This window comes from Alexandromys fortis, unplaced genomic scaffold, assembly GCF_014885135.2.
Source record: "Alexandromys fortis isolate MF-2015 unplaced genomic scaffold, M_Fortis_MF-2015_v1.1 scaffold_376, whole genome shotgun sequence".
NCBI lineage: Eukaryota > Metazoa > Chordata > Mammalia > Rodentia > Cricetidae > Alexandromys > Alexandromys fortis.
Window position 1 is genome coordinate 46,019 of NW_026068259.1, and position 21,770 is coordinate 67,788.

At 47.9% G+C, this 21,770-nt stretch overlaps 1 protein-coding gene across 7 annotated transcripts in view; it reads left to right on the forward strand.

Moving 5' to 3' along the window:
- Gatad2a (GATA zinc finger domain containing 2A) overlaps nucleotides 1-21,770 on the forward strand; it is an 80,125-nt gene that overhangs the window by 41,278 nt on the left and 17,077 nt on the right. For all 7 annotated transcript variants that reach the window (XM_050131692.1, XM_050131690.1, XM_050131688.1 and 4 more), the window contains one exon: nucleotides 11,906-12,163. In XM_050131692.1, the coding sequence (XP_049987649.1) occupies nucleotides 11,907-12,163 (257 nt within the window). In that variant the 5' untranslated portion in view covers nucleotide 11,906. The remainder of the gene's footprint in view (nucleotides 1-11,905; nucleotides 12,164-21,770) is intronic.

Consider the following 21,770-nt stretch of genomic DNA (forward strand, 5'->3'; position numbering starts at 1 on the left):
CCCCTTCCTCCCCTTCCTCCCCTTCCTCCCCTCCCTCCCTCCCTCCCTCCCTTCTTGGCTCTCACATCTTGACTAACCCATTTCTAATCTGTGTAGCACCACGAAGTGGTGGCTTACCGGAAAGGACTCTAGTGTACGTCCATCTTGGGCTGGAGCTTATCGAGTCTGTCTGAGGCGTCTTACCTCACTTCCTTCTACCCAGCATTTCTACCCAGCATTCTTTTCTGTCTACTCTACCCACCTAAGGGCTGACCTATCAAATGGGCCAAGGCAGTTTCCTTATTAACCAATGAAATTAACTCCTCCATCAGACCAGGATGGCCTCAAACTTGGAGGCCTGCCTCTGCCTTCTGAGTGCTGGGATTAAAGGCATGTGCCACCATAGCTTGGCTTCTTTCTTTCTTTCTTTCTTTCTTTCTTTCTTTCTTTCTTTCTGTCTGTCTGTCTGTCTGTCTGTCTGTCTGTCTTCTTTCTTTTGACAGGATCTACAGAAGACCACAGCCACCCCCACCCTACTCCCAGCATGGGTGGTCAAGAGTATGTTGCCCCATGTTCTATAGGTGGCACTTTTACTGAGACAGGCTCATAATCCCATTTGTGTAGTAAACTGCTGTGGTTTTCTGGGTTCTCCTGAGAACTGCCATGGCTGACATGGTGACTTCGGACTCTGGAGCTGTACTTATTAAACATCTTTACTTAAGAACCGGCTTGTGTTTTTGGTCACCAGGCCCAGACAACTGCAGCCCTTGGGGTTGAGACCCTCCAAATACAAAATAAAAACCACTCAGGTAATAGCATGTAAGAAAAATTGACATTGTCACTATTTTAAAGTGTGATATCTGGTGGCATTAGTATAGTCACAGTATTGTGTTTTTCTTCCCAATTCCAGAACATTTAAAATTTTTATTTTTTATTTTTTTATCTGTATGTGCCCACACGTCCTGTGTGGGTTGGTGTTCAAGGTCAGAAAAGGGCAACTCCCTGGAGCTGGAGTTCCCAGACATATGCAGACGTAGTCGTCGTGAGCTGTCTGTTAGTCATTTGCATGGCTGCAAGAAATGTCTAGTCAAGTGTTCTCCCGGTTTTTGAATTGACTTGTCATTATGTTCTTCCTTGATGTGGGGGTAGGGGGCTGTTGTGAACCCGGACATTCTAAGTAAGCTCCCTTGACTGTTCACAGCCATAAGAAATTTTCCTGTCTGTAAGATGTTCTGGACATCAGGCCCTCATCAGGAGATTTTTGTCTGTTTCACCATTGGTATTTTGTTTGTTTGTTTGTTTGTTTGAGACAAGGTTTCTCTGTGTAGCCCTGGCTATCCTGGAACTCTCTTTGTCGACCAGACCAGGCTCTTTTCTAAATCACAGAGATTCGCCTGCCTCTGCCTCCCAAGTGCTAGGATCAAAGGTGTGCGCTACCTCTACCCAGTGCTGTTAATACTTTTTGGTTAGATGTGTGAGAACCTGTTGCCAACTCCAAGGATAGGAAGTTTGACTTGTGGTTTCTTTTAAGATTCTATTGACTTAGTTAGGTCTTTGATCCATTTTGAGTTGTTTCTGGTTTTTGCTTTTTTTGAGGGAGGATAATTTTTGAGACAGGGTTTCTCTGTGTAGCCCTGGCTTCCCTCTAACTCACTCCGTAGACCAAGCTGGATTTGAACTCACAGCACTCCTCCTTTTTCAGACTCCCCAGTGCTGGGATTACCTGTGTGGTAATCCACTATGCCTGGCTTGGTGTTTTGAGATGCCTTGGTCTGCTGTTCAGGCTGGGATGCAGAAGTGTTGTATGGCCTTCTAGCTTCTGTGAGCTTTCAATTGTTATCTTCTTTCTTGGCATGAAGACTCTGGCTTAGTTTATAGGAGGGGAGTGAGAGGAAGCAAGCTTGCCTCTAGTTCTTTTTCTGGTTTGTTTAGGGAGTGTGTGTCCATTCTAGTACTGGGCCCTGGTGACACAGAGGTGTCTCCTGTCAGGAAGGTGTGTGGGAGCATATAACAAATGAGCACACAGACAGAAACTGCAGGTACCGCTGAGATCTGGGGGAAGAACCCTGTGGGCAGGAGCAGGTGTGCAGAGCTAGCTTTTCCGTTTGGGGTGGTGGGGTGTGAGATATGGAATGGTGGAAGCCACAGAGACTACAGACTTTTTAGCCAAGGCCAGGATGGCTACATTTTCCTCAGCATGATCTCACTAAGAATATACTTTTGTTGTTTGTTTTGTTTTGAGACAGGTTTCTCAGTGTAGCCTTGGCTGTTCTGGAAGACCAGGCTGACCTTGAACTCAGAGATCCAGCTGCCTCCGGAGCTCTGGGACTAAAGGTGTGCCCCACCACCTTCCGGGCTGAAGACGCAGTTCTTTGATTACTGTCCCTGTGACAGCTCACGTGACAGACAGTTCAGCTCTGTGGGCTGGAGGTGGCTGCAGATGTGTGTAGGGGGAGTTGGCTGCCCACAGGCTGTAAAGACGTGAGGGTTCTGACCTAATTTTTCTTTGTCATGACTGTGGCTTCAAATCTCCAATCCCCACCCTGGGCCTCCTACAGGGGGGAGCTGCAGTCAGCAGTACCACTGTGGCAGAGGGTGCCTCTGTGAAAGGGATATGGGACACAAATTTTTTGTTTTTTTACTATATGGGACACATCTTGGTTCTTCGCTTTTGCTCAGTGTGTCTTTTTTGGGAATGTTTTTTCTGAACCTTTGAAGACTTTTTTTTTTTTTTTTTAATGAGCATTTGTATGTATTTCTGTGTGAGGGTGTTGGTTTCCCTGAAACTGGAGTTACAGACAGATGTGAGCTGCCATGTGGGTGCTGGGAATTTTTTTTTTTTTTTTGGAACCAGGGCCCTCTGGAAGAGCAGCCAGTGCTCTTAACTACTGAGCCATCTCTCCAGCCCCACCCCCATCCTGGAGGCTTTCTTGTGCAAAATGATCTGTCCTAGGCAACAACATGGATGAAAGATCAGGCTGGAGGATTGATGAAGGATTAGTCCTACAGGAGTGTTGGCCTGCTTGTAAGGGTTATGGGCTCCATTTCATGGTGCTAGCAGTCTTGCTAAAGTGATAACTGTGGTCTTGGGTCACACTACAAGCACTGAGTGTTCCTTCACATTGCTGTGCTGAGCAGCAACACATCCCTCTCCCTGGGCTGCAGGCGGCCAGCACTGGACACAGCTTGAGATCGGGTACCCTTGTGGGACCACTCCTAGCCTGGCCACAGTCAGACATGCTGGGGTATCTGAGGACTCTTGAGATGCCACATGTTTGTGTACATACTAATAAGTATCTGGAGTGCATACAATATGTGTTTGTGCATGTTGAGCAAGGCTGGTTAATGTGCCGCTAAGTAGGCTTTCAAGAGCTGAGGATGTTTCTCTCTGTCCTGTGGAGTCTGATGCTCTTCAGATGGACATCTTCTTGTCACTTTTGGTGTCTAGATGTAGTGAGTGCTCCTTGGTCAGGTTCTGGGAGTCTTCAGGTCATCATTGGAGGCTGACAGGTAGCTGTGGAAGCACACCCAGCCTACCCCACGGGACAGAAGCACCTGTGGATCATATGTCTGTTTTTTTTTTTTTTTTTTAAGAGTCTATCTCCTAGTGACTATTGTCCTCACACACTGGGCAAAGTGCTCACTAGATTTAGAGTGGAGTGCTGTTACTTAACTAGGTAGGTCTAAGAGTTCTGAGGAGGGCACCAGGGCTGACTGTACCCAGTGTAGACTTGAGGCAGTGACTTCCTTCTGGGACCTCTGTCTTTCCCTCAGGACCTTTCAGTGAGTGGAAGCCATCATGGTTCCTCATCCTCTTGGTGTCGGTTCCCCCTCACCCCCATACCTGATAATCTTAGGGTTTCACTGGTACACATGATCCCTTCTGAGTTTTAGATACCCTGGAGACATGTCCTGATCTTGTAGCTTCATCTTGCCACAGGGCCTCCATGGGCCATAGGCCTCCAGACCCTTGGCTGTAGTATATTCAGGTTTTACTGTCTTCCCAGATGCTCTCAGAGTCATCCCTAGAGCCTTTGGCTGGGCTCTGCACTGGAACTAGGTTAAAGTTTCATTTTTGTCTGAAGTTGAATTTGTAGCATGTCACTTCCTTGTCTGAGGGGCCTCTGCCCTTTAGAGTTCTACGTGTGTGAGGTTCAGAGACTTAATTAAACCTTGGGTCCTGGGTTTGGTTTGAATTTGCTGGTTGCATGTCTTTTCTGAACCCTCTGCAGATGTACTCTGGGGTGGGACTGGGAAAGCAGGCTGTTAGCCACTCTGTTAAGGGATCCTGGAGCTGCACTGCTGTTTCTGTTCTCTGTGTAGTTTTGTCTGGGAGAAACACTAGTCTAGGTGGCCAGAAGGCTGTGGCTCATCATGGTACACAGTTTTATTTGGATACAGCCATACTCACTGGAATATGTATAGTCAGGACCTCAGGACAGAGTCCTCTCACAGACACCAGAGGTGCTGGGCTGCTCCTGCAGTCCAGAATAGCTCTCAATGAAACTTACTTCCAAGTACCCAGCACAGAGCCAGCAGTGCTATAGTGCTCATGCCCATCCTGTCCTTGGATCCCATAGCCCACCATGACACAAGCTCAGGTCTCCCCAAGGCAAGAGTTAGATTCCCTGTGACATGAGTATGGGACTTAGCTCTTGTAGCCCATTTGTCTTATTAAATGGGTCCCCATGTTTTCTGTCATTTGAGTGGAGTTCTGAAAGGTAGTGTCTTTGACTTTTTTTGCCCATAGGCCTATGTTTTTCCTGCCTGATTTCACATTGTAAGTGGCTTACACTTTGTATTTTACAATTTTACATTGTAAGAGGAACACTGTAACTGTAGGTATGCCTCACACGCTCAGTGGAGTTGAAATACTTTGTGTTTGCATGCCCCAGTAGAACATGTCCAGCTTGATGTGTGCTCACCCCTAAGGTGTTCCAGGTCCCTAGAACCTGCAGGGTTGATTTGAGGTGTGCTTTCTGTGGGACTCTGCCTAGAGCAGTACAGACTGCAGATCTAGTATCCTCCTATTCTCTAGGTTACTCCTACCTACCTCACCCGGCTAAATCTCAGGTTTGCTCTTGTAAACTGGGGGATGGTCATCACATTCAACCTTACAGGTGGTTGGTGGAGCTAAACTGGGGATGCTGGGTGTTAGGAAGAAAACCCTGACTTCATGTTAACACCAAAGGAAACACTGAGTGGATGAGGCCCAAGGATCCTGTCAGCACCAACCCCAGAGAGAAGCCCACATATGCTCATTCATTTAGTGCCTTCTGGGCTGTGTGTGTCTGTCTGTGTTTTCCCCTTGCCAAGCTAGAGGCACACCAAGGACACTGTCTCTTGCAGAGACAAAGTACATTTGAGTTGCTGTTGCCTACCTTTTTATAAACCACCTTTATGTGAAATCCTTCAGTCACTCTTTGGTGCTGGAGTTTCCCCTGGTCTGACTACCCCATGGCGTCAGTGGCCTCTTCACTGATCACTACATAGGGAGCCTTTGTTTCATTCAGAGTGGCTGCTCCACCTTCCTGGTGTCATGTGTGTACAGTAGGGGTAAGGCATTGCCTGATTGTGAAGACGTCAGTACAACTGTGGTTTATGTGCCTTTTTTACCATGCAGCAGAGGTTGCTACTGCAGGTCAGTATTGGGGAAAGGAGACAGTGGGAAATTGACCACTAGGCCCACCTAGAATTTGGTACCTATCACCGTATTGAGGAGACACATCTGTCCTCAGCTTGTGAGGCTCTGGGTGTTTGGCATCTGATGAGCCCTAGCCTAAGTGAGGTATTTGGGTAAGGCCATTTGGCAAGGGCCAGTGTGAGCCTCCTGTTGCAAGTCACAGGGATTCTGCAGGAGAGGTTCTGGTCTCATCATCTCCTCCTTGGGACTTTGAAGGCCTAGGACAGGCTGTTGGGCTTTCATGACTTCATTTGACTTACTCATTATGTCATATATGTAGGCATGGGCCACAGTATGCATGTATAATTTGGGAGGAATGGTGACTTGGGGCTCAGAGGGGCATTTGTTGGGGCATTTGTTGCTCTTCAAGAAGATCTGAATTCTGTCCCCACACCCATGTGGTTGCTTACAACCATTCATAGCTCTAGATCTCAAGTTCCAAGGTATCTGGCACCTTCATCTGACTTCTCAGGCTGGCACAATACACATACAAACATATGAGTCAAAACACTCATGTAGATAAAATACTAATTTTTTTAAGTGCCTGACGTAATGGTTCATGCCTTTAATCTCAGCACTCTGTGAGCATAGGAAGATTTATTTCTGAATTCAAGGCCAAGCTGGGCTACATAGTTAGAGACCTTGTCTCCAAAAAAAAAAAAGTGTATATAATTACTGTGAACTTTTTACTTTTTGCACTGGAGAGATGGCTCGGTTGTTAAGAATATTGAGAGTATCTATGTCAGTACCCAGTACCCACATGGCAGCTCACCTGTACCTAAGAATCATTCTCTCTTCTGGCCTCTGAACTTCTAGAGCACTTTACTCACATGTTCACAGACACACGCCTGTGTATGTAATTAATATAAGGAATAAATCAGTCTCTCTCTCCCTGGCTGTCCTGGAACTTGCTTTGTAGACCAGGCTAGCCTCAAACTCAGAGATCTGCCTGCCTCTGCCTCCAAAGTGCTGGGATTAAAGGTGTGTACCATCACTGCCCAGCTGTAATAAATCTTAAAACATTAAAAACAAACCAAAAAACAAAAACTTAAACTACAGTGTGGCTGCTCTTGGAAGTCCAGTGTTGCAGGAGCACATCTCAGGGCAAGGATGCTCTGAGCCACTCTCCAGAGCTTCCCGGTGTCCAGGAAACAGCTGCAGTTTTCATCTGAGTAGTTGCTTTCGGGTCTTTCTTACCCTCGGTAGATAAAGCTGTTTGGGTTTTTGAGACAGGATCTTCTATATAGCCCTGGTAGCCATGGAGTTTACCCTATAGTTCAGGCTGGTCTCACGCTCAAAACAATTCTCATGTCTCAGTTCTTTTGAGATTGGGATGAGAGACTACTGGTAAGGTAAGCATTTTAAAACTCTGTGTACATACTATTACTTAGTAACTTGAATTTTTCTCCTTCAATCTGTTTTCAGTATCCTACTTCATGTCTTTCCCATATCTTGGTGAGGCGGGGTGGGGAAACGAGCCTCCACTCTATCCTTTGCCATGGATCACTTTTTTGTCTCCTATGTTGAATTGGCTCCTTTTTACTTGGCCTCACATAGGCCTGACAGTATTTAAAGGTTGAGACTTGGGCTTTTGGGTCTGAATTCCTTCCTGAAGAGTCCCAGCCACTCTCATTTGGACGTGTGGCAGGAAGTGACTGGGGCCCACCAGGCAGGTCTGAGTGTCTATTCTGCTTTGGAGGAGAGAGACCTGCCTGTTACAACTTAGCTGTCTTCTCCCTTACCTCCCCCACCACATGCTTGGGGCATGGCTGTCTAGTGACTGTGCCATGTGGTCAGAGTGGACAAGGCTCCCAAACCCCAGTTGCTGATAGGGGTGATCTGGTCTCCAGCATGGGTCACAACTCTCTGGAGAGTGCTAGCTGCAGGCCAGGAGGAACTGGCCAGCAGGACTTCTTTGCCTTATGATTGACTCTGTGTGTCCTTGTCCTTGTCATTGTTTGATCTGTGCAGTTGCTTTATAAGGCCTGCTTTCTTCCAGATAGGAAGTGATGTCCTCAGACTCCTGGGCTAAAAGCTGCCCTAAAGGAGGTTCCACTGCATTAAATTGTAGTCTTTATTTTTCCTTCCCCATTTCCATTGCTTGGATAGAACCTTATAAACCAGAGTAGCCCCCTTCCCTCATTGGTACTTAGCAAAACTTCAGAGCACACCACCAGCCAGTTCTTTTTTTTTTTTCTTTCTTTGAGACAGGGTTTCTCTGTAACTTTGGAGCCTGTCCTGGAACTACTAGCTCTTGTAGACCAGGCTGGCCTCAAACGCCGGCCAGTTGGTTCTTTAGAGCAAGGCAGACCTCTGTCTTCTGTGTCATCATTCTTTCCTGCTGGAATCCTGTCCCCTCCCCCACAGTCCATCTGGAACATTTCCATCAAGACTGAGTTCTGATGCACTCTTTCCCACCTGGCCTCTGCCTCTCTGCTCACCCTAACTACCCAGACCTGTCACCTGACACCCTTGGCCATTTCAGTCTTTGCCCAGCTGTGCATTCCTGTGCATGGAGTAACCCTCAGCCCCTAGGATAGCAGCTCCTCTAGTAGAGGCCCAGGGCTGCCGTTGAGGGAAGGAGAGGGAAGTGTTTGTTTCTCTCTTCCTCCTCCTCTCCCTTCTTTACTCCCTCCCTCCATCTCTCCTCCTTTGGGGCTAAGGTTCTCCAGGTTCCAGATATCAGCTGTCAGTTTTGTCCATGTTCTACCCACTTATTTCAGCCTTCCATTCATGTCTGGGTTTCACATTTTGGAGTATTGCTGAGGTTGAGCTTCCACAGTCAGGACAGCAGAATCTAGCCTGTTGAGTCTTGGCATGATGTTTCAGCTTGGAGAAGCTCTTCATTCTCTTACACAATACCCAGAATGTGCACCTGCTGGCCTGGCCCCAAGCCCTTCTTGATTTGCACGGTGTTTTAGTGTGGCAGTTAGACTGTTACTTGTGTCTGTGGATTAGATTAGCAGGGGATGGTCACTGGCCCGCCATCCTTAGCCTGTGTTGGGTATCTTTGCTCTAGATGACTTCTTAGAGGTCCTGGGGCCAGCTGCTGCATTTGACCTTTGGCACTAGACTTAGAGCTGGCTTCTTGCCCAAGGTCCTCCCTTCAATTGTGTTGTGACATTTTTACTGAAAGGAAGCAGCCTCTAGGTAGCAGTTAATGGTGTTTGTGCTGCCTCAGAGACCTACTTTTGGTATACAACAAGGACTCGATCGAGCCCTTTGTCCAAGGGCTGGCAGAGACACCTGTGTAGGACTCTTGCTGAGGGAGCCCTTTGCAGTACTCCACCTACCCACTAACCTTCAGGCTCCACTGGTGGTTGCTAGGATTGCTGCATGTGCAGGTATGAGGCCCAGTCCTGGATGTTGGGAGAGAGCAGGGAGACTCTGGCTCTCAGTGTTCTAACCCCCTCCTTGGTAATTGGATGGCCCTTGTGACCTTTGTATCTCTACCCTTACAGTGACCATCATTTCCTGTGCTACTGCCATGCAGTCAGTGGCTGGTGAGACCCATTCCCTCAACAGGCCTGTGGTAGTTACTCTGGGGCAGCATTCTTTTTCCCCCTAGGAATTTTAAAACACACCCTCATTTACCCCTTTCTCTGCTTCTTAGAATGTTTCCTAAGAGGTTAGTTTCTTCCTGTCCACTTTGTGCCTGTAGCACTGGTCCCAAGGAGACCTTGGTTCTGATGACCTTGGGGGGTAGGGCTCTTCTTACCACAGAATATCACAGTGGGCTGGATTGGTCACTCCTCAAGGACACAGCTTTGGAGGCTCAGCCCCTAGTAGAGAGGGCACACCCTGCCTGGGACCTCTGTGTGGTGCTGTCCCCTCCAGCTCTGCTTGTCTTTCTGGAGGTGGGTAGGCAAATCCCAGGCATCCCCTCTCCTGCCTTCACCCAGCCCATCCTGAGGTCGGCTCAAGGTGGACTCCTTGGATCCTGTTTTAGTTCTGAGCGGGTAACTGTCTCTATCTCCATTTGATTGTGTGTGGGGTGTCCTAAGAAACATAGAGAACAGTTTCCTCAACTCCTGCTAGACCCTTGCTTTTCCTCAGCCACTTATTTATTTGCTTGTTTGTTTATGTGTTTATTTGTGAGTTTTCGAGGCAGGGTTTCTCTGTAGCTTTAGAGAACTCGCTCTTAGACCAGGCTGGCCTCGAACTCACAGAGACCCAATTGCCTCTGCCTCCTGAGTGCTGGGATTAAAGTAGCTCCACCACTGCCCTGCTCCTTAGTGCTTTCTTAGCAACAAGGAAGCGAGACAGTGGGGTGGAAAGGTGGACTTCAGATAGGGTGTCTAGTGTATTCAGATGAACTAAGAGATTCTGAGGCTAAGGCCTGAGGCTGCCCTAGGAAAACCCTGCCTGCCTGCAACAGAGTTGTGGTGGTGGAGTGTGAGGGCAGAGCCAGGCATAGAGCTTTACTCTTGTTGTCTTTTGAAACAGGGTTTCTCTGTGTAGCCCTGACAGTCTTGGAACTCACTCTGTAGTAGATGAGGCTGGCCTTGAACTCACAGAGATCCACCTGCCTCTGCTCCTTGAGTGTGGGGATTAAAGGTGTGCGCCACCACTGCCCTTCGAGCTTCACTCTTGAGAGTCATAATGTTCCCCCAATTCCCATATGCTTTTCTTGTCAGAGGTCCTAGGCTCCCATCTTTCCCTGTCCAGGCCTGGGCGTGCTTGTATCCTGTCTGAGGATGCTGCCAATCTGCCTCCTCACTTGTTCTAGAACACAGCAGCTCTGCTTCAGGCAGTTCTGACGCCCCAGGGCAGTGACTTGTTGGTTTTCACAGGGAGACCAGACAGATTGTAGCAGGTTTGGCGGGGTTTATTGTGCTGGAGGAACAGCGGGGCTAGAGGTGCTGGTGGGTTGGAAGAGGGGGATGTGCCCTGGCGTCTGGGGGAGGGTGGCGGGGTGTAGGTTGGAGTGACGGGAGAGTTGGGGGCAGATGATCGCAATCCACTCTGGACTGAGTCATGTTAGGGTTAAAGCATCAGCCTTGTCTAGGGGTGCAGAATAGGAGCTCTTGGGTCCTCAGTCTTCTGAGATGGGGCAGGGAACCTTTTGGGTCTGTGAAGAGGGGGAGAGAGAGATGATACTCTGGTTTGACCATGGGAGCACGTCCTTGATATGACGCCACCAGTCTCCCAGAACTTGGAAAGGGCTTCCAGAACTGACTTTGTCCAGGACAGCCCTTCCCTACCATATTTGCCCATGGGGGAACTGAGGCATCTGGAAGGAGGTACCCTTCCATCAAGGATGTAGAATCAGAGGGTTTTCTCCATCAAGCCTCCTGGAGGTGTGAGCTGAGGTTTTCTGCAGGACTATACTCTGGGTGCCAGATGTCCCATGAAAAAACATTCCTTGAATCCTGCCAAAGCTCAGCCAGATTTTTTTTTTCCTGCCCTTAGTGAAATCTGGGTTCTCTCTGACTTTACCTAGTCTGGTGTCGTGTAGTGTTAAGCCCTGGGTTCTAAGAGGCACCTTTAAGAACGCCTTGTTCTAGACCCTGCTGTGAATGCCAGCAAGCTGTCCTCCTGTCTCTGCTAGGGTTAACAACACTTCACTTCAGCTGTGTTGTCTGGAACCGGTTCAGACTGGTTTTCTAGAACGTGCTTTGTCTCTCTGACTGAATCCTAGGAAGGGTCATGTGGAGCCCAGTGATGTCATGGGATCAAAAACTGACTCAGCGGTTTTGTTTTTTGTTTTCCCTTTTCTTTAAATCAAGATATGTGTATGCCACAGGGCCATGGTGGTGGCACGTTGGGATGGACCAGTCTATATTCTGCTCATTGTATCTCTGCCAAACAAAGAGCTTAATGTGACTCTCACTTCTAGCTCCCTGGAGGGGAGCTCAGGCACACAGCACCTGAGGTTACCTCTGTCCATGTTTCCCATATATCATTGCAATACAGGTGCCAGGCCCCTGGGCTGGTTTTCAGGCCCACAATTGGCACCCTTCTTCCACAAAAGGACCCTGCCCAGTAACAGCTGTTACTGCTTTCCTCCCATTTGGACTCCTTGTCTTCTCAGAAATTGCCACACCCCAGAGGCCTGTGGACCTTCTGCTCAGCCATCCTCAGGGTGTGAAGAAAGTCTAGGAGGGACTTGTGTGGTCCTGTTCTTGTCCCTTCTCCAACCAGCCTCTTCTGTGAGGAAAACAAAGCCATTCTCCAGACTTTCTTAAAGGGTCTGCTTCTCCGTGCCTGGTTCAGATGTTGTATCCTTCCTTTCACATACAGAATGAGTGAAGAAGCATGTCGAACCCGCAGTCAGAAGCGAGCCCTTGACCCCGACCTCACGGAGGATGATGTGGAGAGCAAGAAAATGAAAATGGAGAGAGCACCATCAGAGCTGACCGTGGACGGAGACACCAGGGTGATGCCTGAGTCAGGTGTAGGCCCAGCCCAGGGGTTGCTGAGGACAACAGAGACCACGGCCACAGGATCAGGCGAAGGGCTGGTAGGAGATGGGCCTGTGGACATGCGCACCTCACACAGGTGAGTGAGAAGAGCCAGTGGACTGGGCTGGAGCCTAGCAGAGGCTAGGTGCAGGGGCAGGGTGTCCCTGAGTCCTAGGCTGGGACGCTGTCAGTGGCAAGGCCTTGAGTCTCCTAAGGAGGAAGTCCTCTGCCACTTCTGGGGTTATAGGAGTACTGGGACATTCCTTTGATGTGAGTGTCCAGGGAGGCCAGGCTTCTGCCATCAGCCCTGTGGATTTCTTCTGATCATCACTAATTACTTCAAGGGAACTTTGTAGGTGCTCAGACTTTGTGACATGCACAGGTGAAAGCCTGAAATAAGTCAGACTCAACCTCCTACCATGTCTTCACTCGGAAACCTTTTTTTCCCAACACCTGCATTACCCTTTCTTCAGAACACTCTAGGATGGAGCATTTACCTCAGATTACACTGAGGGCACAGCCTCCCACCATGTGATGAACTCCCCTGACCCCCTTTTCTGCCCACTGGGATCCTGTATCTTGAGGATCCCAGCCTGCCTCAACATTTACCCACTGAGGGCCAGCACTGGTGGGGTGCACAGGGATTTCAGTCTTTCAGCAATATGCATGTTGGGACCCTGAGGGCTTCCATATTGGCTGGTGCTTCTTAGAATCCTGACAACTTGGAGATTAGTGGGAAAGTCCAGCCTCCCTTCTATTGAGAACACTTTGTGAATTTGCCAGTAGGAAGGCTTTTTTCATCTGGACAAATGTGGCAGGATATGCCTCTCTAGGAGCTGCAGACAGGAAGATAAGGAGTCCAGGCAAGTTTATTCTCAGCTGCATATGGAGTTGGAGGAAAACTTGTCTCTCTTTCTGACTGCTTTCTGCTGAGCCTCTTCTAAACCTAAGGGTTTATTTTAAAATTAGTCAAAGTGATAGACTTGGGCTCCTTTTCTCCTTCTGACTTTCTGGGTCCATAGCCTTCTGGTGAGACTTCTGGTGGATGAGTTCCCAAAGCCGAGAGGGGAGGGAGTAGGTTCTTTTGGGTATGCAGATCTGTTCCATATTTTGTCCACTGTGGCCTGGTCCTCTGTGGGGGTGGCTGGTGAATGTTAAGGAGTGAAAGAACCCCTCTTGTGTTGCTGAAGCCCAGGGCTATGCCAGGCCTCTGAACCTGGGGCCTCCCTGGGCTGTTGTTTTCTAAACTGTCCCTGAAGCTGCTTAGGATGCAGGGAACATAGGACCCAGATACCCTGGAGTGACCCTCAGGGCTCGAGCTGGTACAGGTGTAAGAGTGGAGAAGAAACCCAACCCTGCAGGTCAGTGGACAGAGTAGGGGCCAGGTCACATGCTCTCCCGGGCAGAGCATCCCAGCCACATTTCCTGGTGAAATAGTCACGCTGCCTTGCAGGTTGATGAAGTGACAGGAAGTGTGCTCTCAGTGGCAATCTCTGCAGTATGGGGACAGTCTGAAGGGAAGAACCCTGGTTTCTGAGTTTGATCTTCTTTGGGGTGTCTGGCCAGGGTCACCTTTAGTGACTTTCTCCAGCACTGTGTATATTATGTTAGTGTCAGGCAGGACTTGAGTTCTGTGTAGACTCATGATGGAGTGAGTGCATCCATCCAGAGTAGTGAGGCTGAGGTCTTCTTGCTTTGGCCTCACCATACCTGTATGTAGAGAATAATTTATCAGATGCTTACAGACAAAGCTTTGCAGGCTTAGTAGTGTCACTCATTACCTTGTTCAGCTGAAAAAAATACTTTAAGTTGAACAAACATTTCTAGACCAATATGGCTGTTAATTTCCATATAGTGCCAGCTCAGCCTGGTAAACTGACACACTTTTCTGAGGTTGGTAAGACAAAGCTAGTTTTCAAAATTCAAATCATCCAAGTAAAGATGCATAGGCAGAACAACGTTTTGCCACAGCTTTCCAGATTCTGCTGTCAGGTGAGCCAAAGAGACTCATCTAAGAGGCGTCCAGGTGGCACCTCAACTGTGAACTGTGCCAAAAGAAGTGAGTTTTTATTTTTTTCTTTTGGGTCTTACTGGTAGACCTGACTGACCTGGAACTATGGCTGTAGACTAGGCTAGCCTTGAACTCTTAAGAGATCCATCTTCCTGCCTTTGCCTCCCATTGCTGGTTTTAAGATGTGTACCATACATGCCTATGTCCTTTAAGTTTTTTTTTTAGTTTTATTTATTTATTATGTATACAATATTCTGTCTGTGTATGCCTGCAGGACAGAAGAGGGCACCAGACCCCATTACAGATGGTTGTGAGCCACCATGTGGTTGCTGGGAATTGAACTCAGGACCTTTGGAAGAGCAGACAATGCTCTTAACCTCTGAGCCATCTCTCCAGCCCAAGTTTTTTTTTTGTTTTTGTTTTTGTTTTTGTTTTTGTTTTTGTTAACTTGTGTTGCGGGGAGGGTGTGTGGGAATCAGGGAATCTGTGTGCATGTGGAGGCTAGATGTCAGCTGCAGGTGTCACTCAGGAGCTGTTCACCTCACTTTTTGAAACCCTATCTTTCACTGAGCCAAGGCTTGGCAGTTTGGTCAGACTGTTAGGAAAGTGAGCCCCAGAGACCCATCTGTCTCTGTGTCCCCAGTCCTGGAATTACAGGTGCTACCAAGTCCTGCTATCTATGCAGGTACTTGGGTGGAGCCATCTCCCCAGTGCCTGCTCTGTAGATTTGAAAAGTGTGCTGCCAGGTCCTTGGTCCATATACCAGGACATGAATATGGGTAGTACTCTGGGGGGGGGGGGACCATTGCTCTCCAAGGATATGTCGTCCCAGAGGTCGGACAGCTTAGCTTCCAGAAGATTAGCTTTGTTTGTATGTCTGTCCTCTGTGTCTCCTGGCTTTCATTGCCGTGAGATTCATACGCACTGCTTCATAGCACAGGCCTTACAGATTCCATACTAATGACTTGCCAATCACAAATAATGAGTGGGCTGGGGAGGGTGTGGCCTAGTAGTAATACCTTTCTCACTGCTATGACAGAATGCCTGAAGCTGCTGAAGGAGAGAAAAGCTTAGTTGTTGATGGTTTGAGGCTATAACCCATTGTGGCAGGGGAGGATGTGTTGGGGGGAGGCTGCTAGTTAGTTCCTTGCCACTTATCCCTGAAATAATCACATGGAAACCACATTATTTAAATCACTGCTTGGATCATTAGCTTTAGCTTCTTACTGGCTAACTCTTACATATTAGTTTAACCCATCTTCACTGATCTGTGTATTGCCACTTGGCGCAGTGGCTTACCGGCAAAGTTTCAGCATGTCTGACTCTGGTGGAGGCTCCATGACTTCTCTGACTCCACCCTTCTTCCTCCTAGCATACAGCCTAGCTTTCCCCACCTAGTTCTGTTCTTCCCTGCCATAGGCTCAAAGCAGTTCTTTATTCATTAACCAATAAAAGCAACACACAGGCAGAAGGACCTCCCACACCAGGGATGGAGGCAGGAGCCTGTGGTAGCTGGACAATAACAGTGTTTCTGTGATCAAAGAGCAGAGACTGTTGAATACTGCTAGTATGCAAATCGTGTCTTCCTTTTTATGCAGAATTGGACTACATTCATTCACAGTGACCTAGAGGTGTGTCTTTTAGGTGATTTTAAATTCCATATAACCATTGCAGGTAGAGCACAGAGCCATGAGTTGAGTGCCCAGCACCAAAAAGAAAAGGGTGTAGGATTTGTGCTTATGCTAAACATATAAGGACTTTGCCTAGGTACTGTGGCGTGCCTGCTTGCAGCGTTCACAGTGAGTCAGCTGTTTTGAATGATGTACAACATAACGTGTTGTATTCTGGGCAAACATTCATACCATGTTACACCAGAGGCTGGAACATCTCAGAACTGGGGAGCAGAGAAGGCCTGGGATAACCAGTCACTGGTACCAAGGGTTTTGACTGTATGCTTCTGGAATTTCTTTTTTTCATTATGTGTATGTATGTTTGTCGGTGTGTATGCCCAAGGAGTGTCAGCTTACTGAAGCTGGAATCCCAGCCATCAGTCACATGAACTACCTCATGTAGGTGCCAGGAATTGAACTCCTGTCCTCTGCAAGAGCAGTATATACTCTTAACCACTAAGCCATTTCTCCAACCTGCTCCTAGAATTCTAATTGGCTCTTTTTCAAAACTTCTCTTTGTCTCATGCTCCCATCATGGACATTTTGAAGGCTAGGGTAGGATCTGGTGGTGGTGGAGACATGGGATTTCTGTTTTCTTTGAGGGTGGACTGAGATCACAAATTAATGTCTCTGTGAATATGTGTGTGTATCATTGTAGCCAGATGACTTGGAATATGCGTGGCAGATATAGTGGTGGAGTCAGTGCTCTATATCCCTTCTTCTACTCTAAAGTTTTTCTGGCCGTTTCCTAGTGTCTTTTATATTTGTAATAAATTGAGAATAGAGGGAAATTTGGGATTATGACTGAAGAAAGCATCAAATTCCCTTCCCAAAAGGCAGTGTGGGTGGTACAGTGAGACAGAAACTGCACTCCTCAGCCTGCCACTGCTTCTCTTTAAGTGACACCCCATAGGTTCAAGGAAAGAGATAGATACCAAGCAAACAAACGGAGCCCTGGGTGAGTTCATGAACGAACAAGTGGTTTGAAGACAGAAACTGTTATCTTATAGGATTGCCAAGCGAGAGAGGAGCTTTGAGGGTGGGAGTTCTCACTGTGTAGTTGAGGCCAGATCTTATAGGATTGCCAAGCGAGAGAGGAGCTTTGAGGGTGGGAGTTCTCACTGTGTAGTTGAGGCTGGCCTGCAGCACACAGAGATTCTCTTCCTCTCTGTTTTCTGAATGCTAGGGTTAAAGATGTATGCCAGCCCAATGAGGGATGTTTTATAAGATAAGGAAGAAATCAGTCACCAGCACATGTGCATCTGACCACAGCTCTGGATGCCCGAGCCTAGACCATCAAGATTCATGTTAGAAGTAGATGATTCTTGGGCGGGTGAAATGGTTCGGTGGGTAAAAAGCACTTGCCACTCAAGCCTGGCAACCTGAGCTTAAATCTGCAGAAACCATATAAAGGTGGAATGAGTGACCAGCTTCACAAAACTGTCCTCTGTCCTCCACATGCACTTCTCCCCGACGGTGCACAAACACAATGGCGGTAATTTTTAAAGAACAGAAGGTTACTGATGTTATGGTTTACTCTTGGTACATGTCACCAAGGTTGACAGATCCACCATTGACCCATTCGGCCTGACTAACATCTGCATAAGTGTGCATTGAACATTTCTCTGGGTTAGCTGTAATAAAGATGACAGACAATGGTCAGTATTAGTAATGGTGTGTAGAAACCAGAGCCTCTTGTATATGCCCCTGGTCAGAGTGTAAAGTAGCACTAGCAACCATTTTTCTCCAACTCTATAGACAAGAAGACATGACTGAGGAAAAATGGAATCCCTTCCCTCACACAGGGGAACTCAGATGTCCTTAGCCCCAGGAGTAGGGTACATGCCAGCCCCAGAGGAGATACCCAGGTGTCTGTAAGCAAGTTACTAGTCCCAGGAAGGAAGTAGAGAACAGTCTAAGACACAGATGAATTATAGCTGACCATGCTGAAAGGGCCATGGCAGACCCCAGTGACTGACCATACATAATTAATTTAGACGACGTCACCAAGGAAAGGTATGCACGAGACCCCCTTGGTTCTGTCTCCAGCCCTAAGAACAAAAGGAGGAAAAGGATTAGAGCTAAAGTCCACAAAATGACACGGTGGATAAAGAAAGGGGCTTGCCACCCTGTCTGATAACCTGTGTCTGAGCTTTAGGATCTGCGCGAAAGGAGAAAACCCCATTCTCACAGGCTGTCCTCTCAACTCCATGTGCAGGACACACATGTCCTAGACACACACAAAACACGGTGCAACTTAAAAATTTAGACTAAGATCTGGAAAGGAAGACATGGATGAATAGCTGTGTGGGACCAGGGGTGGAAGAGCAGTGCAGGGACATCTCTGAATTGTACTTTTTATTGTAGAGTCTCATGTAGTTTAGGCTGTCTCTATAATCCTTATCCTTCTGCTTCCATCTCCTGAATGCTGAGATTACAGATGAGTGCTTCCACGCTCATCTGTACTGTTAATGACACTGAGTTCTGCCCTCCATGTAGATGTTTTAGAAGCAATCAGGGTTTAGCATTCTTGCTCAGTGGCGAAGCCCTCCCTTTTTGTGTACAAGGCCATGTGTTCTACTTCTTTTTTTTTTTAATATTTATTTATTATGTATACCATATTCTGTCTGTGTGTATGCCTGCAGGCCAGAAGAGGGCACCAGACCCCGTTACAGATGGTTGTGAGCCATCATGTGGTTGCTGGGAATTGAACTCAGGACCTTTGGAAGAGCAGGCAATGCTCTTAACCTCTGAGCCATCTCTCCAGCCCGGGTTCTACTTCTACTGAAAAAATAAATAAATGGAAGTTTAAATTCTAGTGCCTATAAACATACTCATGGAAACAGAGTTCACAGAGGTTACCCCAGGGTTGTGTGTCTTTTTCTCAACCATGAGATTGTGGGCATGTGCTGCCCTCCCTGGCCTGAACCTCTGGCCAAGACTGAGCTGGTGGGGATAGAGGAAGCTGATTGCTGCCCTACACCCAACTCCCCTCCCAGTCTAGATCTTGCTGCTCAGTTCCAGCTGACCTTGTACTCCTCACCATCCTTCTTCCTCTCCCTCCCCAGGGCTGGGATGATAGGTGGGCCATCATGCGGGACTTGTTTGAACCTTTTCTGTGTGGCATTATCTCCTTGGACTGCTGCAGGCAGGGTGAGTCCTGTGCATGGTGTTGTTCTTGGATAGGACGGCAATGTTGGCAGTAATGGCTTGCTCAAAGTCAAGACTGTCTTCATGCCTTCATTTACCCTGAGAGGAGACTGTAAGTGTCTGTGTTTGGTCAAGTTGGTCTGCTGGCACCTGCCCTTTAGGTAGCTTGTGTCCCCCATCCTTCCCCACCTCTTCCATGTGTTGGTGGCTTGTTTCCTGCAGGATGGAGTGAGCACAGGCTGTGGCATCCTTTGAGCCAACGTGGGGGCCCTCAGCCTTTGGGAACTTGAAATGGAGCTGGTAGAGCTGTTTTAGTCTTTGGATTGTGGAGTTCAGATCCCTGGTGTGGCACTGTAGTCTCTAATAAGCCAGGGCACCAGAAGGGCACTGGTGCCGTGTCCTTCATGACAGGATCGCTGAGAGAACACTGAAAGACAATAGCACATATGTAGAAACCTGTGGCACTGGGGCATAACACACCCACCAGTGCTTCTGTGTCTTCCACAAAAGCCAAGTAGCTCTGAGAGTGTGGGTGGCCTTGCCTCCTCTGTGTAGAGATGGGGCAAGCCTCAAAACACATGTACAGTTGCAAGACCAGCAGGCCAGGTCCCTACTGCAATGCTTTTTACTAGTGGCTGCTTGGGGCAGAGGGTAAAGGTAACTCTGGAATGGCCACCCCATAAAGAGGCCGTGCCAACTATTGATCTGCAAATCACAATGAGGAAAGGACCTGACATGCTGTATGCCTTTAATACCAGCACTCGAGTTAAGAAGTTAGAGATGAGCCTAATCAACATAGAGAGTTCCAAGCTAGCTGGGGCTACACAGTGAGACCCTATCTCAAAAAAAAAAAAAAAAAAAAAAAAAAAAAAAGAAAAGAAAAAGAAAAAAAAAAAAAAAAAAAAAAAGAAAAGAAAAGAAAAAGAAAAAAAAAAGAAAAGAGAAAAAGAAGAAAGGGTTAAGGCTAGGCTAGGGAGATGGTTTGGTAGATAAATCGCTTGCTGCATAAGCTTGAGGACCAAAGTTTGGATTCCTCAACCCATGTGAAAGCTGGGGCAGGACATATGGCTGCCTGTAACTCCAGCATTCAGCAAGCAGAGATGGGCTCTCCACCGCAAGCTGGCTGTCTAGACCAGAGGAGTCTGAGTTGGCAGATAGGGGTTTGTTCAGCAAGACATCCTGCAAGTGGAGAATCATCAAGGAAGACACTCTTAAGTAAACTCTAGGCCTTCACATCCGTGTGCATGTATACCACAGCTGCATGAACACCACAAGTGAACGTACACAGAGGAAAGCCCTACTCATGCTGTAGGGATGTGGTTGTGTTCTGGAACCCAGCGCCTTTGGGCCTGTGATGAAGCCACATGTGGGAGTGTAGGTAGAGGAAGCTGTCCAGCTCCTGGGGCTGGCAGAAATAGGAGTCCATAGTTGTCTTTGTGGGTACATAACACATGGCTTCTGTTGAATGCCTGCCGTCTGGGCAGAGCCTTTCCTAATTCCGCCCTGTGATGAGTTCTAACAGGCACATGCTCTTGACTCAGCAAGGTAAAAACCGTATCACCCAGAGCCTCCTGAAGAGCCTTCCCCAGTGTCACGCACGCCTACCCTCCCTGTGCTCTGACGTCTTGGCACAACATTGGTACGTGGTGTTGGTTGAGTTCTACAGCTCCCACTCTTCCTTACATGGGCTCTGATTTGGGCTGCACACTGCTTTGCCTGCCATATGAATGTTTCATGTGGACAGTGACCAGCCTTGCCCTTGCTTCATGCCCAGCAGCTGATGGCAGGCTCCTGAGGTTCGTGTAGAACCTGAAGGCTTCCTTCTCAAAATGTCCAGGTTTTTAGTATATGTGGTAGCTTATTCCTTAGGACTCTGCCACTAGGTCCCTGACCTGCATCTGTGCCAGGTCCCCCTCTGTCACCTTACCCCTCTAATGGAAGCACAAATCTAGATCTGTGAGAGAAAGTTGACTGCCCATAAGCTGCATTTGGCGGTAACTGCACACAAAGTGACAGCTTGGTCATCATCTTCCCCAGAATGCAGACTAGGCCTGCCAGCTGTCTGCTGGAATATATTCCGAATAAACACCTGTGGTCCAAAGTGTTGGGCGATGGCTTAGGATACAGCCTCAGCATATGCATATGTGGTCCTTGTCCTCGAATTTTTGTATTTTTTCAGGACAGGGTTTCTCTGTGTAGCCCTTGCTGGATCAGGCTGTCCTCAAATTCAGAGATCTGCCTCCCAAGTGCTAGAATTAAAGGTGTGTACCACCACTGCCCAGCCTCTTTTTAGACTTGTTTGTATGTGTATGTGCACCATATATATGTATGTGCCTGGTGCCCGTGGGGGCCAGAAGAGTATGTCAGATCCCCTGGAACTGGAGATGTGCAGGTGGTTGTTAGCTGCCTTGTGGTTGCTGGGTACCCAACCCAGATTCTGTGGAAGATCGAGTACTCCTAACCTCTGAACTGTCTCTCTAGCCCTATCGGTTGCTTTTTAATTGGTAGCTTTTTTACCTGACCCAGTGTCCTGGTAGAAGAGTCTTTAGTATATACAGCAGGGAGAAGCAAGAGTGGGTACCAGGATCTTACAGGATTTGATGGCCTAAGTGCAGCAGAGGGAGTCATACCAGAAGGCCCTGTTCTAGCCTCTGAAAGGGCTCTTTCGGAAAAGAGTGGCAGGCCTTCTGGGAAGGGTTCTGTGTTATATTTTGATACTGTCAAGAAGATAACTCATGGTGACAGTGAGTTTATGAAGAGGAGGAGACGGGAGCCCTGTTGTGATTGGTTCCACATGGCCTTGCTTCATGCTTCCCTTCAGAGTCCTGTTGTCTCTGTCTCACCACGGTGCTAAAGGGACAAGTGTGTGAGTT